Genomic DNA, 17,170 nt, shown 5'->3' on the forward strand with positions numbered 1-17,170 from the left:
GGGAGACTATGGACATTATCGCATGAGCCTCATTCTCGCCACAATTCTGTTAGTAAAAGGAAATGGATGCATACAGTTTTGGGAGCTTTCTTTATCAAACAACCATTTAATAGCATGTTGGGGGCTGTTTCTGCTTTTGACAGTCCCTCATGGTCTCTTCTGCATTCCTCCTTAACCTCATCTTTTTGTCCTATGCCTTATCCAGCATTCATTTAGTTATTTTTATTTGTAACACATTTCAGCAATTGTGGTAATATGATTTGGAGTTTATTGATGGGGTTTCCCCATCAATAAAAAGCTGTGCTCTAACCATAATTTTGGAGGCACAGCAGCAACATGTTGGAGATGATGTTGTGTGATAAGTATCACCAAAGGTGCTATTTTCCACTTTGGAAACAACTTCCAATTGTTGTTTCAAAGCCACATATGATAGTCTCCTAAAGCATTCCAAGGAAATTTATTTCGCTGTTGAGCAACTCTTGACGTTGTGAAATTCTTTCTACTATTTAACAGGAATCTCTTTTCTTCTAATTTGACTCTGTTGGTTTGGGTCCTGCTTTTGTTGTTGTTGTTGTTGTTGTTGTGTGCCTCCAAATCATTTTCTACTTATGGTGACCCTAAGGCAAACCTATCAAGGGGTTTTCTTGGCAAGCTTCTTCAGAGGGGGTTTGCCACTGCCATCCTCTGGGGCTGAGAGAGTGTGACCTGCCCTTTTATGCTCAAGCAGGGAATTGAACCCTGATCTCCAGAGTCATAATTTATTGTTCAAACCACCTCTATGGTGATTAAACACAAGCTTCTCCATCATCCATATGACAGTGCTTGAGATATTTAAAAGTATCATATCACCTCCCAGTCTTCTCTTCTTCATTCTCGTTTAACTTTTCCTTGTAACTCTTGGTTTCAAGACCCTACAAAAAAGTTACTAGATTGCAAACCCCATCTTCCATCACATTTCACTGTGTTGCTTAGGGCTGGTGGACAATGAAGTACAATACGATTGGGAAGACTACACATGCCCCAATCCTGGTTTAATGTGAGATTACCTATGGTTGACTTCTGTTTCTTCCTGAGGTTCAAAGAAAGCTACCACTGTAGGGATCATGACAAAGAAAGTTCTGTTGGTGTTCATTTTTTATCGGGCCTATAATCTGGATCTCAAAATGCAAAACACAGCAAAACTGCAGGTTATCCTTCAAAAAGAAGAAAAAACATCATCCAGCACTGTTTATAATCTGCTTTGTTAAAAAAAAAAACCCTCTGTTTTGTAACAATGTCTCATGAAAGCTATGAAACAGCTAAATGAATTCTTAGAAAACAGGTTGGTAGGTGGCAAGCTAAGATTAACAGTCCAGCTGGTTGTTGATAATTCCTCATGCTGTGAATAGCTTTCAAGTAATATGACAATAATGTGAAGTTGCCCCTGCCATGAGAAGATATAAAGAAGTCCCATGGGACTTGTGAAGGTTGGTGTTTTTTTCTCGTTCTTGACTTCATGAGCCAGCATAGAAATTTGGTTGTTTTCTTTTCCTTTTCCATCCACCATCCCCTTTGTAACATGTTCAATAGTTTATGGTCCTCTTTCAATCTCAGTACAGTGTACAAAACAGTTTGAAGCTTTATAAGAGAACAATAAACAGTGCCAGTGTCCTGAACAGGCAGCAGTTTTGAGAATGTTGTTGCCAGAATGGAAAAGGGAGGAAACAGAAATCTGCCACAAGATGGCCAACAATGAAGCTACTTGCACCTTCAAAATCCAGTAACAGCCAAGTTTCTACACTTGCGTTGTAAATGTATGGAAGCACAGATTATGCCATACAACTCTTGTATTGAATGGTGTAACTGACTCACACCCAAATGAACAATATAATGGCACATCAGCATGCACATCCACATGTGTATCGCATGCACATCTATATTGTACTGCATGTGCAACTCTTCTTCCGCAACTGAATACAGATGCTTCACATCAGACAAAAAAGTGTGCAGACACTTCCATAGGATAAATTACACATGTGTAAGGTGCCAACAAGATTCTAGCCAGTGAATAAAATCTGCATTATAAAGGAAGTATCTGTGCTTTTCAACTAGGAACCTAATGCCTGTGGCTTCCATTTCACTGTGGCATTGAATCTGCTCTGGGTTTTAGTCTAAACTTTAAAGGAACTGTTCAAGGCATCGCATGCTGTCCTCCAAATGCACACCTTGGATGTTTCTGCAGACACACCAAGTTGCATTTACCTTACATAGATCTAAGGTTTAGAGTAAAACCAAGGGCAGACTTACAACTCTCCTGCTCCTTTTCTCCTTGTCCCTCTTCTTTGTCCTCTCCTTTTCTGAGCAGTTCCTCACCTTTAATATCTGTGCATGTTCCACTCCATACTGAGAATAGCTAACCATTTTGAATTTGGGCAGTGACAAACTGGGAGGTAATTTGCCCCTTGTTTGATATTAAAGAATTGAAGAACCACTGCAAATGAAGATTTGGGGAAGAAAAAGTACTGAAGGGTTAAAAATGTGAATACAGGGAGAAAAGTGAAATTAAGACATTATTTTTCCTCCATCCCCAGGTGCAGTTCACATATCATTCATAGTCTAGATAAGAATTGAAGGGAAAGTTGGTTGGCTGTCTGTCACACTCTAAAATAACTCCTCTAGAGTCAATAAATGGAACGCGAGAAGATAAGGCTCCAAGAGGGGTTCTGACCTAGAGTCATTTAGGAAATCTATGACTTTACAAAGATGTTGTCTGCCTTGAAATTACTCCTCCATAAGGGCCGTGGCACCGCTCATTCCACCAGGCGCAGTTGAAATAAGTGTCTCTTTCCTTTCTCCTGCTGTTTGTCTCCTCCCAGCATCCATTTGTGGCTAACCCTTAATGGAGAAAGAGAGTGCCCACACAGACACATCTGGGAAAGTTTAGCTGGTTAAGTCATCCAGCTAACCAGGGGCTAATGAAAGTCTTACAGCAAAAGCTTTCAGTTGCATCCCACCTGGTGGATGATTTCAGTGAAATGCATCCTTTGGGGGCTTGGAGGGTTTCGCCTCCCTCCTTTCTGTCCTTGCTTTCAGGAAGAGAAGGAAGTAGTGGTGCAGGGGATATAAGAGGTAAGCACTTGTATGCTTTTCTTGGCTCATTGTTCTCCTAATGGCCTTTACTGGCTCAGACATCTATTGGCATTTATCTTCTCTTTGTTCTTCTTGTTCATCCCTTTTCGTTTATCTAAAGTGAAGCCCCATTACAGGCTATTAGCATTAGCAGAATGCTAGCTTGGAGTTACATTCTGTCAAGGAGTTCCTGAGGCAAAATTAAACAACAACAAAATGATCTACAGCTCAGTGTCTGACTATTGCTGTTAGAGGTATTCTAGGATATTTTTGCCAGTGATAATCTGTTATGTATGAATGTGGCAACCAACAGCAAACCAGCATAGTACTTTCTCAAATGTTCAGCGCCTTTGCCATGGGCAGGAGTGAATGGATGTACCTCTGCTTAGGGATTTTCTAACCCAATAATGTTCCTTTCCATGCTGAGCATGGAATGCTGAGCATTGTCCACAGACTTGGAGAGCCAGCATGTTGTAGTGCTTTGAGCATAGGACCAAGACTGGAGATGAGGGTTCAATTCCCCACTTGGCCATACAAACCCACTGGGTGACCTTGGATGAGTCACATATTCAGCCTCAGGAAAATCCCATGATAAATTCACCTTAGGGTCACCATAAGTTGGAAACAACAGGAAGGAACATAACAATGAAGACTTGGAGATCCTTACAGACTAGGACAAGGCAGCACTGTTTGGGCACTGCGCCACCTGTGCGTCATCATGGCGCATGCCATATGGATGGGTGTGTGTCATGATGGTGGTGGGGTGGCAGAACTAGGGCTAAGAGCATGTGAATGCTCCACCCTAGTTTAGCCCTTGTATGCAGTCAGGCTGGCACAAAGTGCCAGTCTGTACTGCCTCTGTCTGACTCAATATATTTCTCCATCCTATGTTTCATGCAGAGCACTGTGCAGGTAAATGCTTTTCACTCACTGCATGTCTCAGGTAAATCAGATCCAATAATGCGTATCCTCAGTTTAAAAGTCAGAAACCAGCTTGGTGTAAAACCACTCAGCAGTTCTTTGACATTTCCACTGATAACCTGCATGCCATTCCTTATACATGAATGAAAGACCACTCATCTCAAGGGAAGCAGCAGAGGTAGTGTCATCTAGAATATTGAAGCTGACTGGACAAAGCCCTTGGAAACTTACAATTGCAGAACTGTCCCGTTTTAGTTCATGAGAGATTGACTAAATGCCACTTGACTAGGCTTTGAGGAGACTGGACTGATTTAATGAGGACAATCCATCTCTCCATCATAAAGGGACTTTCACCTTGTCAGAACAGTGCAAAGGAGATAGAGGGCTGGTGAAGTTTTCAGAACAACAAACTGAATTTTGAGCATTAGCACTGTTGATTTTCTTTAGAGCCTAAGCTTGTAGCATAAAATGGTAAATGATAATAAATTGCAACATAGAGACACCCCTGATGGTCGCCCATTTCCAAATATCTTCCTAGATCTGGTGTTGCAAATTATCTTTTCAGATGAATGAGTAGTTTAATGAAATAGGTGGACATCTGAGACTGCATAGGAGGTGCAAATACAAGGAGAATGCTATTTTAATATATTTGTTTATGATTTATTAGTTTGATTTATACCTTGCCTTTCTTCCAGTAAGCTGAAGGAAGCATGCATGGCTCTCCTCCTGCCCACTTTTACTCCACAACAATAACTGCAAGATGTAGGACAGATATGAACCAAGGACACCCAAGAAAGTTTCATGATTCAGTGGAGACTTGAACTTTGATCTCCCAAGTCCAATAATAATAATAATAATAATAATAATAATAATAATAATAATAATAATAATAATTTTATTTATATCCCACCGACTCCAACTAGGTCTGAGGCAGCTTACAGTAAAACAGTCCAATACACAGTAAAATAACAATAAACAATAATCCCAAATGCTACCCTCTAACTACTAAATTACAACTGGTTCTCTGAATAAATTTCTCTTGGTGGTTTACATGGGGAAAAAATATCTTCATAATCACCACCACCGCCATCATCATTAGGAAGAGAAATGTTGTTTTATATTGGCCATGATATACTGGGCTTGTGTATCGTAAATCTTTGCATGTGTTGAACGCAACCCTAGTGTGGCAATGTTGCACAACTTAAAAGCACACCAAAATATACAATGGAATGTGCATCTGTATGCATAATGGCACCACCTGTGCACCTCTGCTTCTGCAATTTTAAATGCAAACCTTGGACATCAAAGGAAAACAAGGTCCAGTTGCTTCCATCAGAGAACTTGCACATGAGACACTAACAGGATTCTGAGTGTTATATTCTCTTTCACTGGTTTTGGTTTTAACTATTGTATGGTTTAATTTGAAGCTGCCCTGCATCTTATTTTTTTCCCTTTAAAGATGTCCAAGAAATGTAAATCATCACCACCACTACCACCATCCCCATGTATAGAAGATCCAAAGAGCAAGTAAATCTCCAGCACCATATATATATATATATATATATATATATATATATATATATATGATTGAAATGTTTAAGATTGAAGAGAGCTGACTAAATAAGGTCTTCAGCTGATGCTGAAAAGACCACAGGGAGCTGCCATTGCAAATAATGCCCTCTTTCTGATAGCCTCCATCAGACCTCATCTAGATGTGAAAAGGGTCTCAGAAAAAGAACTTAATATATCATGGAGTAGGTCATGCTAGTTAATTATGGTATTGCATGGTTGAGTAAGTGTCAGCTGAGTGGAGCCTTAAAGATTCATCACCATATGAAGAAAAAACACATTTAATGACTGTTTCTAGGACTTTTGCTTGTCTTGTACTCCTCAGCATTTCTTTCAACTGCCAAATCCATGCTCCATGGATTTGATATTAATGGAAAATAGATTTCAGAACAATTATGTCTAATGAATTTTGAAAATTATTATGATTAATGGCAAGGCAGCAGAATTTATTATGCAGCATCCTAAGTCTATGTGTATGTCTTAACAGAGCCCTATTTAATTCCTGTGTACTCTTATTTAGAAGCAAATTGATCTGGCTACCACTGCTTATGTTGGCAAACTGGTCCAAACTGGGGGAAATAAGATAATTATCAAGACTCAAAGGAAGTCTCAATTGCCAGGATTCAAGGTCTTTGCAAGTCTACATCCCTGGCAGGCAGCTTAGTCGAGGTTTGCCCTGTTCTGGCAGCACTGGGTGTGCCACAATGACACACGCATACACCTTGGCAGTGTGTGATCCAGGACACATATAAGGACAGATAGAGTAATGGACTCACTGATTCCCCTCAATTTTTCAAGTCCTGTTTCACCTGTAGAAGACTCTTAGGATATATTTTGAATTTTGCCTCCAGCATAATTTGGGAAGTGGCTCCATTGAAGCTTGAATTTGGAAGTGAGAAACCTTTTGCAAAAAATACTAGTTTATAAACAGCCTCGACTGGCTCACCTTAGCAGATCGGTGAGCTCAGAGGGAGTTCAAGATAGTGTACAGATGCTGCTGGTAGTCTCTCCAAAGTTTCCCGTCACCACTTTTCAAATAGCATGAAAAACACATAAACCATCCTAGCATTTCTAAACAGTCCATGAGAGAGAGGGCCCTGGGGTATAAGGCGTCTCGCTGCGCTGATGTGATTTATCTCTGCCACTTTTAAGGTAGCAGACTTTTACTTCCAGCAACCCGCTGCCAGTCTGCACTGATCATTTGCATAGGTAATTGGCAGCTTCTTAATGGCTCATTAGGATTGTTCAAAACCTTGGGATAAAAACAAACCTAACGGAGCAGAGACAAGAAGAAGTGCTCGGTGCGGGGAAGAGAGGACTCCTTCTTTCAAATTTGTCTTGTTAAATTCAAGTTGATTTCCAAATTATCAACCATAAACCAAGCACATTGTTAAATGAACCTTGAGTTGTAAGGGTTGGTGGTCCTAACGAAAATACTGTGCCTTGAGTTTAATTTGGGAATAATACAAAACATGCATATCCTAAAGACACCAGTGGATTCTTCTAGTATTTTGATGTCTTCCTTTGGTAAACGTACCTCTCATTTTCTCCTTCGATGGTGGCTGGTTGTACCTCCGCCAGTGATTCCGCACTAGGTTTTACTCTAAAATGATGAATATATTTGAACTTGTGTTAAGGATATGACACAAAACCTTGGCACTTTACACTTCTGACTGAAATCCAGAGTGGATTCTAATAAATAATAATAATAAAAGCTTTATTTTTACCCTGCATCTCTGTCACAAGGACAATTCCCTGTCACAGGGATTCTCCCTCTATCATGGTTTTTCCCACCCCTCTATTCTGAAATCTATAAACCTGATAATCCTGGTTGATCTAGCAATCCAGACATTGTCATTTTGTCATTTTAGCAGTGTGAATGTCATGTCAGCTGGACCAATAGCTCAAAATCGTATGTCATTTCTACTGGAATAGGTTATAACCCCATCCATTACTACAGGTGTCAGTGATGCCAGTTAAACTGTATTTGCTTTTCAGTGTTAACAGTTTAAGTTCACCTTGTTTATTCCCCATGCTCTGTGCACTAGCTTTGAGATATCCAAGGCCAGGATATTTCAAAGCTAATGCCCAGATATGCTCTCATCTCTTCTGATTTCAATGATGCCTATTGAGTCATGTTTGCCTTTCAGTGTTCCTGTTCCTCAGGCATTGTGGATTTTATCCCATTGCCAATGTCAAAATAAAGTTCAGCACTCCTCTCCGTCAACTTGTGTATGGGGAATGGAGGGGAGCAGTTTTGTCAACAGCATCTTTCTCATTCAGTCACAGTGGGACACAGCCAGATAGAGAAAAGAGTGCAGGGCATAGCCTCTAGACCTGCAATTTGCCTGGTCATGTAAATGGCTGGGGTGTGTCTTGTCCTGGAATTAACTGGAAGATCGCTTATTAGCAGTCAAAAAAAAATCTCCAGTGTAGTTTGAACCATTGAAACTGGAGATTATTTCCAAACTGCTTTGCATTCAGGTCTTTACTCCATTCTTCTTACCGTGAGAACCTGCAGCTCCTTTCTCACTCCACACAAACTGCAGATTGATTGATTGGCGAGTGCAAATGCTCAGCTTCCTTGTACAGAAATACATAATGATTATCTCCAGAGCCAAGGACATGAAATATAAATTGGCTCTGCAAAACCAGGGAAAACAAAGGCTGTTTTCATACGGAAGCTTGTTTAATTCACGCCGTTTTCTTCCAGTGCCTTTGGCTACACATGTGTCTCTCGGTGACTTGAGGTACCATGTGCAGCAGGTATGGTAATGCATGCTCAATGAATTATGCTGTTTTGGAAAGAATCCTTCAGTGCCCCAAACATATTGCAATTGGGAGAGCAGGATTATCTTGCTTCATGGGAGCGATGTACAACACACTTAACATCCAGCTTATATATTGATTGTTAGAGGGTTTGCTGCTTAAGGCAAACAAATATTTTGGGGGGAGGTGATCCCCTGTTCTTTATGTGCATCCTGCCATTCTCCTAATATGAGATTTGAGATGGTTTATAACATATATATATATATATATATATATATATATATATATATTGATACCGCCTAAGATATTTACAGTATATTAATATGGTGTAAGATAACTATATCATGGTGTATAATATGAATGCTTATAGTATATGACAATTCTATGAAATGTATGAGGGCTTATAATGTCTAATTTACAAATTGTAAGCTGCTCTGATAGCCTTGGCTGAAGAGCGGGGTAATAATAATAATAATAATAATAATAATAATAATAATAAATATTTAATTTATTATTTTTCTATTCAATTTGTGCCGCAATCCTGTACATATTTAACTGGGAGGTAGACTTAATGTAGTCAGTTCTGTTTACTTTTGAGTAAACAGGTACAGGATTGAACCATCAGTTATTGTACCTATTGTTCCAGAATGTTGTTTTCCGGATGCACTTATCTCCAGAATAAGCGTTTCATGCATTGAAGGCAAATGTAAAGTCTCTCTCAACAGTTTTAAAACGTTAGCATCTCCATATGTATTGAAGCTGAGAATCTCTTATTTCTTTCTTAAATAACATAGTGACATATCTTTGTGATTTTCTATTTCTTCCAGCTCACTATAACTTATTATCTATGGCTGCATTCATATCACCTCCTAAAATAATTTCCCCTGCTGAAAAATCTGTTTCAGTGTTTGCAAGGCTCTAAAGAAATCACAATCTTTGTTCAGCAGGATATATGCAGCTCATTCCCGGTTTCTTTTTTTTATGTCTTTCTTTTCATGACAATTTAGCAATCTGCTTTATTCAAATATATACCATTAACCTGCAAGCTAAGGTTCTTGAAATCACTCCTTTTTTTCCTCGTCTTATCCACTGTGGCATATAATTGTCCATATTTATTATCTCTACTAATTGTATGCAAAAAAAAGACTTTCCTTAATTAATACAGTATTTACTTTTTCCTTCTATAATTTCCTAGGCCTTTCTTTCTACTTATAAATATTATTCAGTCCATTTGCATTGATTGATTATCTGTGCATGATTAACTTGGTTTCCTCCATGTTGACACAGTCATACTGTATAACAATGAAATAGAAGTAGGAGGAACAGAGGGTTGTTTAAAAAGAGGAAATATAAAATGTAAATTCTAACTCCCAGACCCATGGATTTTGAGGTTTGCAGTTTTGTGAGATATTTAGCCTTCTCTGTTAGGGAGTTCTAGTGCCACAACAAACCCCAGGGAGCCATAGGATGGAGCCATTGCAATTAAAGCAGTGTCAGTCTGCATTACTTACGCAGTGCAGCCTAAGCCTTGACAAAAGGAAGGTTTCAAGTAGAGAAGGAGCTCAGCAGAGCTGGCCTCGCTCTTTTTGAAGGAGGAGGAATGGGAAAGAACAAGAGATGAATCACAGAATCATAGAATCCCATTCTGCCATGCAGGAATTCTCAATCTAAGCAGCCCCCAACAGGTGACCATCCATCCTCTGTTTAAAGACCTCCAAGGAAGGAGATTCCACTACACTCCGAGGGAGTGTGTTCCACCATCGAACAGCCTTTACTGTAAGGAAGTTCCTCCTAATGTTTAGGTGGAATCTCTTTTCTTGTGGCTTGCATCCATTGTTCCGGGTCCTCTTCTCTGGAGCAGTGGAAAAGAAGCTTTCTCCCTCCTCAATATGACATCCCTTAAACAGGGCTATCATATCATATCATTATGGTGGCCCCCATGTGGACGCCTGTTGTGCGGTAGGGCTTGGCGCTCTGCTCTCCTGAGCCCTAAAATCGGCCCCATGACGGCGCTTTTTGGCCATCTGTATCAGGCCTAAGGTAACATTTTTGGGCTCATTCTGTGCTTTAAGGCCCCCTGGCAGCAGGCGGTGTCTAAACGCTGCACTGCTGGAGTGCCCAGAAGCTATCCCATGTGTGGGCAGCTGAGTTGCATGAAGCAGGCTTCTGGTCATCTTGGGTGTATTCATCATTTGTACACTAAGCTTCCAAGCTGTCTGGATGCTGACTTTTTATGCAAGCCTGTTCTGGTCCTTAGTTACAAAGGGGTAGTGACCTAAGTTATATGGTTAGTTTGAATGAGAGAGAGAGAGAGAGAGAGAGAGAGAGAGAGAGAGAGAGAGGAGTTTGCATGCATGAATTCCTTATCTATCTAAAGAGAGGGGGGAAAGAATGCAAAAATCTTCCAGTATTCTATATATAGCTACAAACAGAGAAGAAGCATGTGGTGGTGGTCAAATCCCTTACCGCAGAAGGAAGCAGAAGGAGTACTACAAGGACAAGGCAGCCTCCAACACTCTGGTGTACTTGCCACTGAGTCAATGGACTCACACAGGCTTTTCTTAGACTTTTTCATATAGTGCACATTTGTTTAGCTGTTTTCTCTGTTTTTATGCATCCACCTGGTTTATGGAAGCATTTTATAGAAAGGAGGAAATGGGTCCCAAAAATGTTCTCCCTCTCCTGCAATCCCCTGGAATCTTGATGCAGGTGTTTCTTGAACTATGCAAACATTAGTGCTTCAGAAGCACAACAAGCCTTTAATGTTGTTTGTTATGCTCCCAGTACTGCAGTATGCATAAGGGCCAGCTTATCTTCCAAAAGCTGCAGCTGCAAGTTGCTCATGTGCACATGCATCATGGTTTCAAATAAATTGATATAATTTTAGAGATGTTTTAAAAAGGGGAAGCTAACAGAAGAGAGATACGGGCACACCCCAGCACAAAGACAGGACAAGCGGCATATGCTTAAAAGTACAGGTGGTTCATGTATTATGCAAAACTGTATAACACAGATTGATGATCACTCATCAGGAAAAAAAAGTGTTCTCTCTAGGCATTTTCTTGGTCCTCCAATGCAATTTTATGATATGCTTCCACTGGAAATTGACCATACAGTTGTTTAGGAGGGCCTAGAGATTCCTAGAGGGAGCACTTCTCTGGGCATTTGAAGGTCCTCCAGCATGACTCTATGGTCAACTTCCATCATAAGCATAATAATGAATCATGCTGGAGGACAGAGTTTGATGAAGTTTCCATTTTTGCACATATAGTAACCTTGCTGTAGTTACCATATACAGAATTATTCTCCAATACCTTTTTTCTATCTCTTTATCTAAAACATGTGTCATGTTTAACATATACAGTTCTGATTTCATAAAGAATTATTAAAATTAAAGCCTATCAACATGCAGCAGCAAAAAATATATTAAACATTTTCCCTTCCCTTGAAAATGTGTATTAATAGAATGGGTGTTTTATTTCCGCAACTGCCTAAAAGACAAAGGTGTGGTAGATGGCCTATTTCTTGACATAACTGGAGTGCCATCACCAAGAAAGTCCTGTCCTGTATCATAGTCCAATAAGCTACCCATTTTACCATGATGGACACTCTTGTTCTTCCACTGACCACAATTTTGCTGTGTCTTATGTTCTGTTCTTCAGGTTGGAGGGCACACCATGCTTCCCATCCGTTGGATGCCCCCTGAAAGCATCATGTACCGGAAATTCACAACAGAGAGTGATGTCTGGAGTTTTGGGGTGATCCTCTGGGAGATCTTCACGTATGGGAAACAGCCTTGGTTCCAGCTCTCAAACACAGAGGTATTGGTCATACCTAGATTAGCAGAAATAATATTCTGCATGGAAGAGGAAGACAGTATTGATATATGTCAATGCGCTAGAATGGAAAGAGTATTCACCAATAAGGTTATCATGCGATTTTCACCTAATGGGTTTCCCAATGAGCTGAGTGCAGGTTCACCCCCAGGTCTTCCAGAATCCTAGTTCAACACTCAAACTGCAATGAAACAGATTACTTTTTAAAAACCACAACAATAATAACATTAATGACAATGATGTGTGAGGTTTCAAATGTTGGTCTCCAGAGCTGCTGTCCAGCTCCTGACCAGTGCAAATAGGACCCTAGACAAGGAATTGTTTTCACAGTTTTGGCCTCACTAGTACCACAGAACCCATCTGGTTGGTATTACTGTCTTGCTTTCAAGGTAGATTTTGAGCTATTGGGTTGAGAGATGGATTGTTGTGTTGGGAGACTGATTGTAGATGATACATAGAAGATTTTCAGACCAACGCTTACTCTGGGGTAAGCACTTGTAAATCGCTGCTAAAATGTTTAGGAAGTGAGTGTGTATGAAAGTCTGGCATGCTCCCTAAACATCAGGGAATTGTCGGCTCCCCTCCAGCGTCCCTGAATTGTTCGGGAGAGGCAATTTCCACTGGAGGCAAAGTTTCCATTCAGAGGAAATTTCCTCTCCATGAATGATTCAGGGACACTGGAGGGGAGCCGACAATTCCCTGATGTTTAGGAAGTGCGCCAGGCTTTCATACACGTGCTCTTCCTAAACATTTCAGTGGCATTTTAGCTGGTCTGAAAATCTCCATAGTCTTAATAGCTATGCATCTTGTGCAGGATCTTGGTCAACAAGTGATGGAGAACTTTAAAAGGAATGGTTGTGGATGTATATGAAATTAATCTCCTTTGTTTTGCACTGCAGGTCATTGAGTGCATCACCCAAGGCCGCGTCTTAGAGAGACCTCGAGTCTGTCCCAAGGAAGTTTATGATATCATGCTGGGCTGCTGGCAGAGGGAACCTCAACAGCGTCTGAACATCAAGGAAATCTACAAGATCCTTCATGCTCTGGGCAAAGCGACACCAATCTACCTGGACATCCTTGGCTAGGCTGCAGCCACTTTTCAGAAAGAGTTGCTGTGTCCTTCTTCTCCCTTTCCCTACCTCTCCCTTGACCTCAAGCCAACATATTCATATAAACTCAAGTGCCTGCTACACATACAACACTGAAAAAAAGAAAGAGAGACAATAAAACATGCAAGGCCCCCCAACAACCAAGCTGTAAGACGATTTGGATTATATATAGCTAGAAATAATGTAGAGAGAGATATACACCCGTCCAGCAACTGGCTGCTGTTCCAGAACATGTAAAAGAGAAAAGGAAAAAAAGATGAGAGAGAGAGAGAAAGCAAAAAAAAATGCTCTACAGTATTAAAGAGAGAACTAGGAAAACAGAATATTTAACTCAAGGTGTGGAAGTGACTGTGAATCCTCTTACGTTGTTTTGCTTCTAACTGCTGGTTAGAACTCAGCTCACTTGGGAAAGCTGAAAGATAATCCTGCAAGAGGAGGCAAAGCTGGAGAGGCTGTGCCTGATCTGGAGCTGCACTGCGGAGAATCAGCCCCTTGGCACAGAACTGGGGGGGGGGGGAACACTGGGATTTGATCCGGGGTGATCCTCCCCTGCCCCTACTCCTGGAGAAATGTCCCTTGCCGATCTCACCCAAATTCCTTCTCTTGCCTTCTTGTTCCTCCCACCCAGCGCACCACCAGTTTTCTGATTCTCTCACATGTGTGGATTCTACCCTTTTGGAATATTTACAGTTCAAAAGGTTTGCATCACCTACGGGTAAACGAACATGTACCAGAAAACAATCAATTGACTGCAAGGACACAAGAATCCCTCTCTTTTATTTTTCTCGGTATCCTTTTTTTAAAAAAACTGTCCTGGGAATGGTGCTGAGGAGCCAAACAACTGTCTACAAGAGCCATACGAGGAAAAGGTTGTGAGGAGGACATCTGGGACACAACGCATCTCTCCCACCCCTGACTTTGCTATTGGAATAATCTTCCACATGCACGCACAGATCTAGCTCAGTACAGCGGTTGGTCCCAAACATGGTGGCTTGGAAGCTATGGTCTCAATGGCGGTGGACAGCGGATATAAAAATCACACCAGTCTTTTGCATATCTATACAAACACACACACTCACACAGGCCAAATTTGTTCCTTTACTTAAAACTGTTTATGATAATTTATATCATACTGTTTTTTCTTGTACAAAAAATACTTTACAATCTCGAATCCAGCCTCCCATCAGTATTGCCTGGTAGGTAATGGGGAATGTTATGGACATGTTGTGGGAAGGGTGGTTTAGGGCCAAGACAGAGAAGGAGACTGAGAGAGAAAAAAGAGCCTAGAAAGCCACACAGTGAATTAGTGATGAAGCACAAAAGTTGGATACAAATATGCCACAGTCCATGACCTATGATTGTGCCCCAAACAAGGCTGGCCCTGGCTGATGCAGAAAGGAGGCAGTCCAAAATTGGAGGAGACAGCTTCTTTTCCCTGCTGCCTTCAACTTGGGATGGGTGGGTGGGTGCTACACCATCCTCAGCGTTGAGGAAAGATACAACTGCCAGGCTTTTTGGAATGCTTTCCACTTTTCTACATGAAATAGGTGAAGGCCTTTCTGTTGTTGTTTGCCTCAGGGAGCAAAATATCTTGGGTTGGCCTTAACCCTGAAGCATTCTGTCTCTCTTTTACAGCACTGAGGTTAAGCATCTAGCTGGAATGTAAACTGGAGACGATAGGAGAGTCCTCTCTATCAGTCTCTTGATATTTTCCTCCCTTCTTTCTATCCTACATTCTTTTTCTCCTCCTCCTCCTCCTCCGGTTGTCTGTCTCAAGCATTTTCACCCCTTTGGATCTGGAAGCAGGGTGATGCTGTGCAATGACTAGAAATGTGAAAGTGACACTTTCCCTCTTCTTCTCTATCTTTTCTGTTGGCATTCCTCTCAGGCTGACAGCTCCTTGAAAGCACTGATATACCTGCTCTGGAGGTGATGTGAACTGAAGAATAGTTCCATTGGCAGCTTAGCAGAGGGAGGGAGATGTAAGGATGCTTTCAACAGCCAGTGGTTCAGTAAGCAGCCAAGATGGGTGGCCTAGTATCTCAACAAGAACAGATCCTTGGCTGAGGGAAGAGGAGAGAAAAAACAACCTCCTTGATCTGCTCTCAAACTGAGGTAGAGGCTGAGAAGCATCTTTTCTGGATTCTACCTATTGGAATCCCAACCCCACATTGAGAGGTTCTGTCTAAAATTCTTTTGGAGGTGTATTTTTTGGTTCCGGCTGCACTTGGTTTTCTTTTGAATGTCGTGGAAGGAGGTATATTGTCCCTCCTTGTGCAATGCTGCTCACCTAAGGTGGACAATGGCAGCTGGGGGATTTCCAGTGATCGGCTGTGGAGGTGTGCCCCAAAATGTTAAGGCTGTGCTCATGCACATGGGGGAGAAGGAACAGCTTAGCCTAGCGTTTCTTCTCCAGCTGCGACATGCCCATGTGTAACCCCAGAACTGATCAACATCTGGTAGAAAGGAGCCCCTTCCACCAGGGAGCAAGTGGGAAAGGGGAAAACCTCCTCGCATCCCAAGATGAAAGTGTAAATATGCTGGTGGAAATGTGTACTTACTGGATCTCAGACTCCGACTGTTGTAGTCCAAATACAATTTTTGTACGTTCTGGCAATAGGCAGTCGAACGTTTGCCCAGCCACTGTGTCTCATTTGGTGATGCCGCCATCTTTTTGTCTCCCTTCCTTCTATTAGTTAGCAATTGGTAATGCTAGCTGGGGGATTCTGGGGGTTGTTTTCAAAATTTTCCAAGCTGTGTATCAAGGGGATTGGGGTCTAGAAGAAAAAGTTTTGCAATCTGGCTACATGTAGCCTTTAGGGCACTTTAACAAAACAAAACAAAAATCTCATTCATTTTTTCTGTGTGGAATCAGGATTTTATTTATTATTTGTTATTTATTAGCTACATTAATATGCCACTTTTCCTTCAATGAACTCAAATTTGCATTCATGGCTTTCCTCTTCCTCTGTCTTTATCCTCTCAATAGTCATGTGAAATAGGGAGGTTCAGAACTTGCACAGTGACTTTAAAAATAAAGGCAATGGATACAAAAGTAAACAGTTGCCATTATAGTCAGAACCTATTAAATGTAAGTCTTTGTGTACCCATTTCTCAAATGTAACTGAAATAGTTGCTTTTAGGAGGTTTGTTTTGTTAAGCATCTCGATACAGTCAAATGAGCTGGTACTTGAACCTTGTGGGATATTCCTCTTCCACCGCTTGTAATTTTGAAAAGTAAAATTAAAGTTTCACTTACACTGCTAGGAGAAGGTACAACAAATTCTAAAATCCACAAAACAGTGATGCCTTTCTTGGAACAACTAAAAAGCACAAAATTCAAAATGCAATCTTTTGAAGTTCCACAGGTGTTAAAAACTATACAGGGGAAGGAGAAGATGCTTTTGTTGTCAGGTAAGATGGTCTGGAGGGATGTCGAGAGGTCATTCCCTTCTTTGGCTGGTAGGAACTAGGAAACATAGGGCCCAAACAGACAGGCCAAAATAAAGCTGCTTTGGTCACTTTGGAGGTATGCTGTTTAAATGATGCATGTGTCCTAAGAGGCCAGAAGCCACGCCAAAACCACGCTCCAGTCCTAGGACCAGATTGTGGCTTTGGTGCAACTTTGGGCCTCTTAAGATGTGTGTGTCATTTAAAAAGCATACGGCCAAAGTGGCCCAGGCAGCTTTATTTTGGCCTGTCTGTTTGGGCCCATAGAGTCATAAAGGAGCTGTGCAAACCAGCTATTAAGGCTGGCCTGGGGGCAGAATCAGGATGTGGAGTCAATGCAATGCACTCACTGACTTTGCTCCCATTGTGGTGAGACGCCACACACTGCTCCACATGTTGCACGTTGTC

At 41.2% G+C, this 17,170-nt stretch overlaps 1 protein-coding gene across 2 annotated transcripts in view; it reads left to right on the top strand.

The window, feature by feature from the left end:
• Nucleotides 1-14,798, top strand: part of LOC149307419 (NT-3 growth factor receptor) — a 366,336-nt gene extending 351,538 nt beyond the window's left edge. Inside the window, exons 17-18 of one of the 2 annotated variants that reach the window (XM_089539129.1) lie at nt 12,030-12,188; nt 13,103-14,798. In XM_089539129.1, the coding sequence (XP_089395255.1) occupies nt 12,030-12,188; nt 13,103-13,288 (345 nt within the window). In that variant the 3' untranslated portion in view covers nt 13,289-14,798. The remainder of the gene's footprint in view (nt 1-12,029; nt 12,189-13,102) is intronic. The other variant, XM_089539130.1, reaches the window with a different exon arrangement.
• The last annotated feature ends 2,372 nt before the right edge of the window (nt 14,799-17,170 follow it).

Source organism: Sceloporus occidentalis, unplaced genomic scaffold (assembly GCF_023333645.1).
Source record: "Sceloporus occidentalis isolate IW3139 unplaced genomic scaffold, rSceOcc1.0.p SCAF_9, whole genome shotgun sequence".
In the NCBI taxonomy this organism is placed as follows: Eukaryota; Metazoa; Chordata; class Lepidosauria; order Squamata; family Phrynosomatidae; genus Sceloporus; species Sceloporus occidentalis.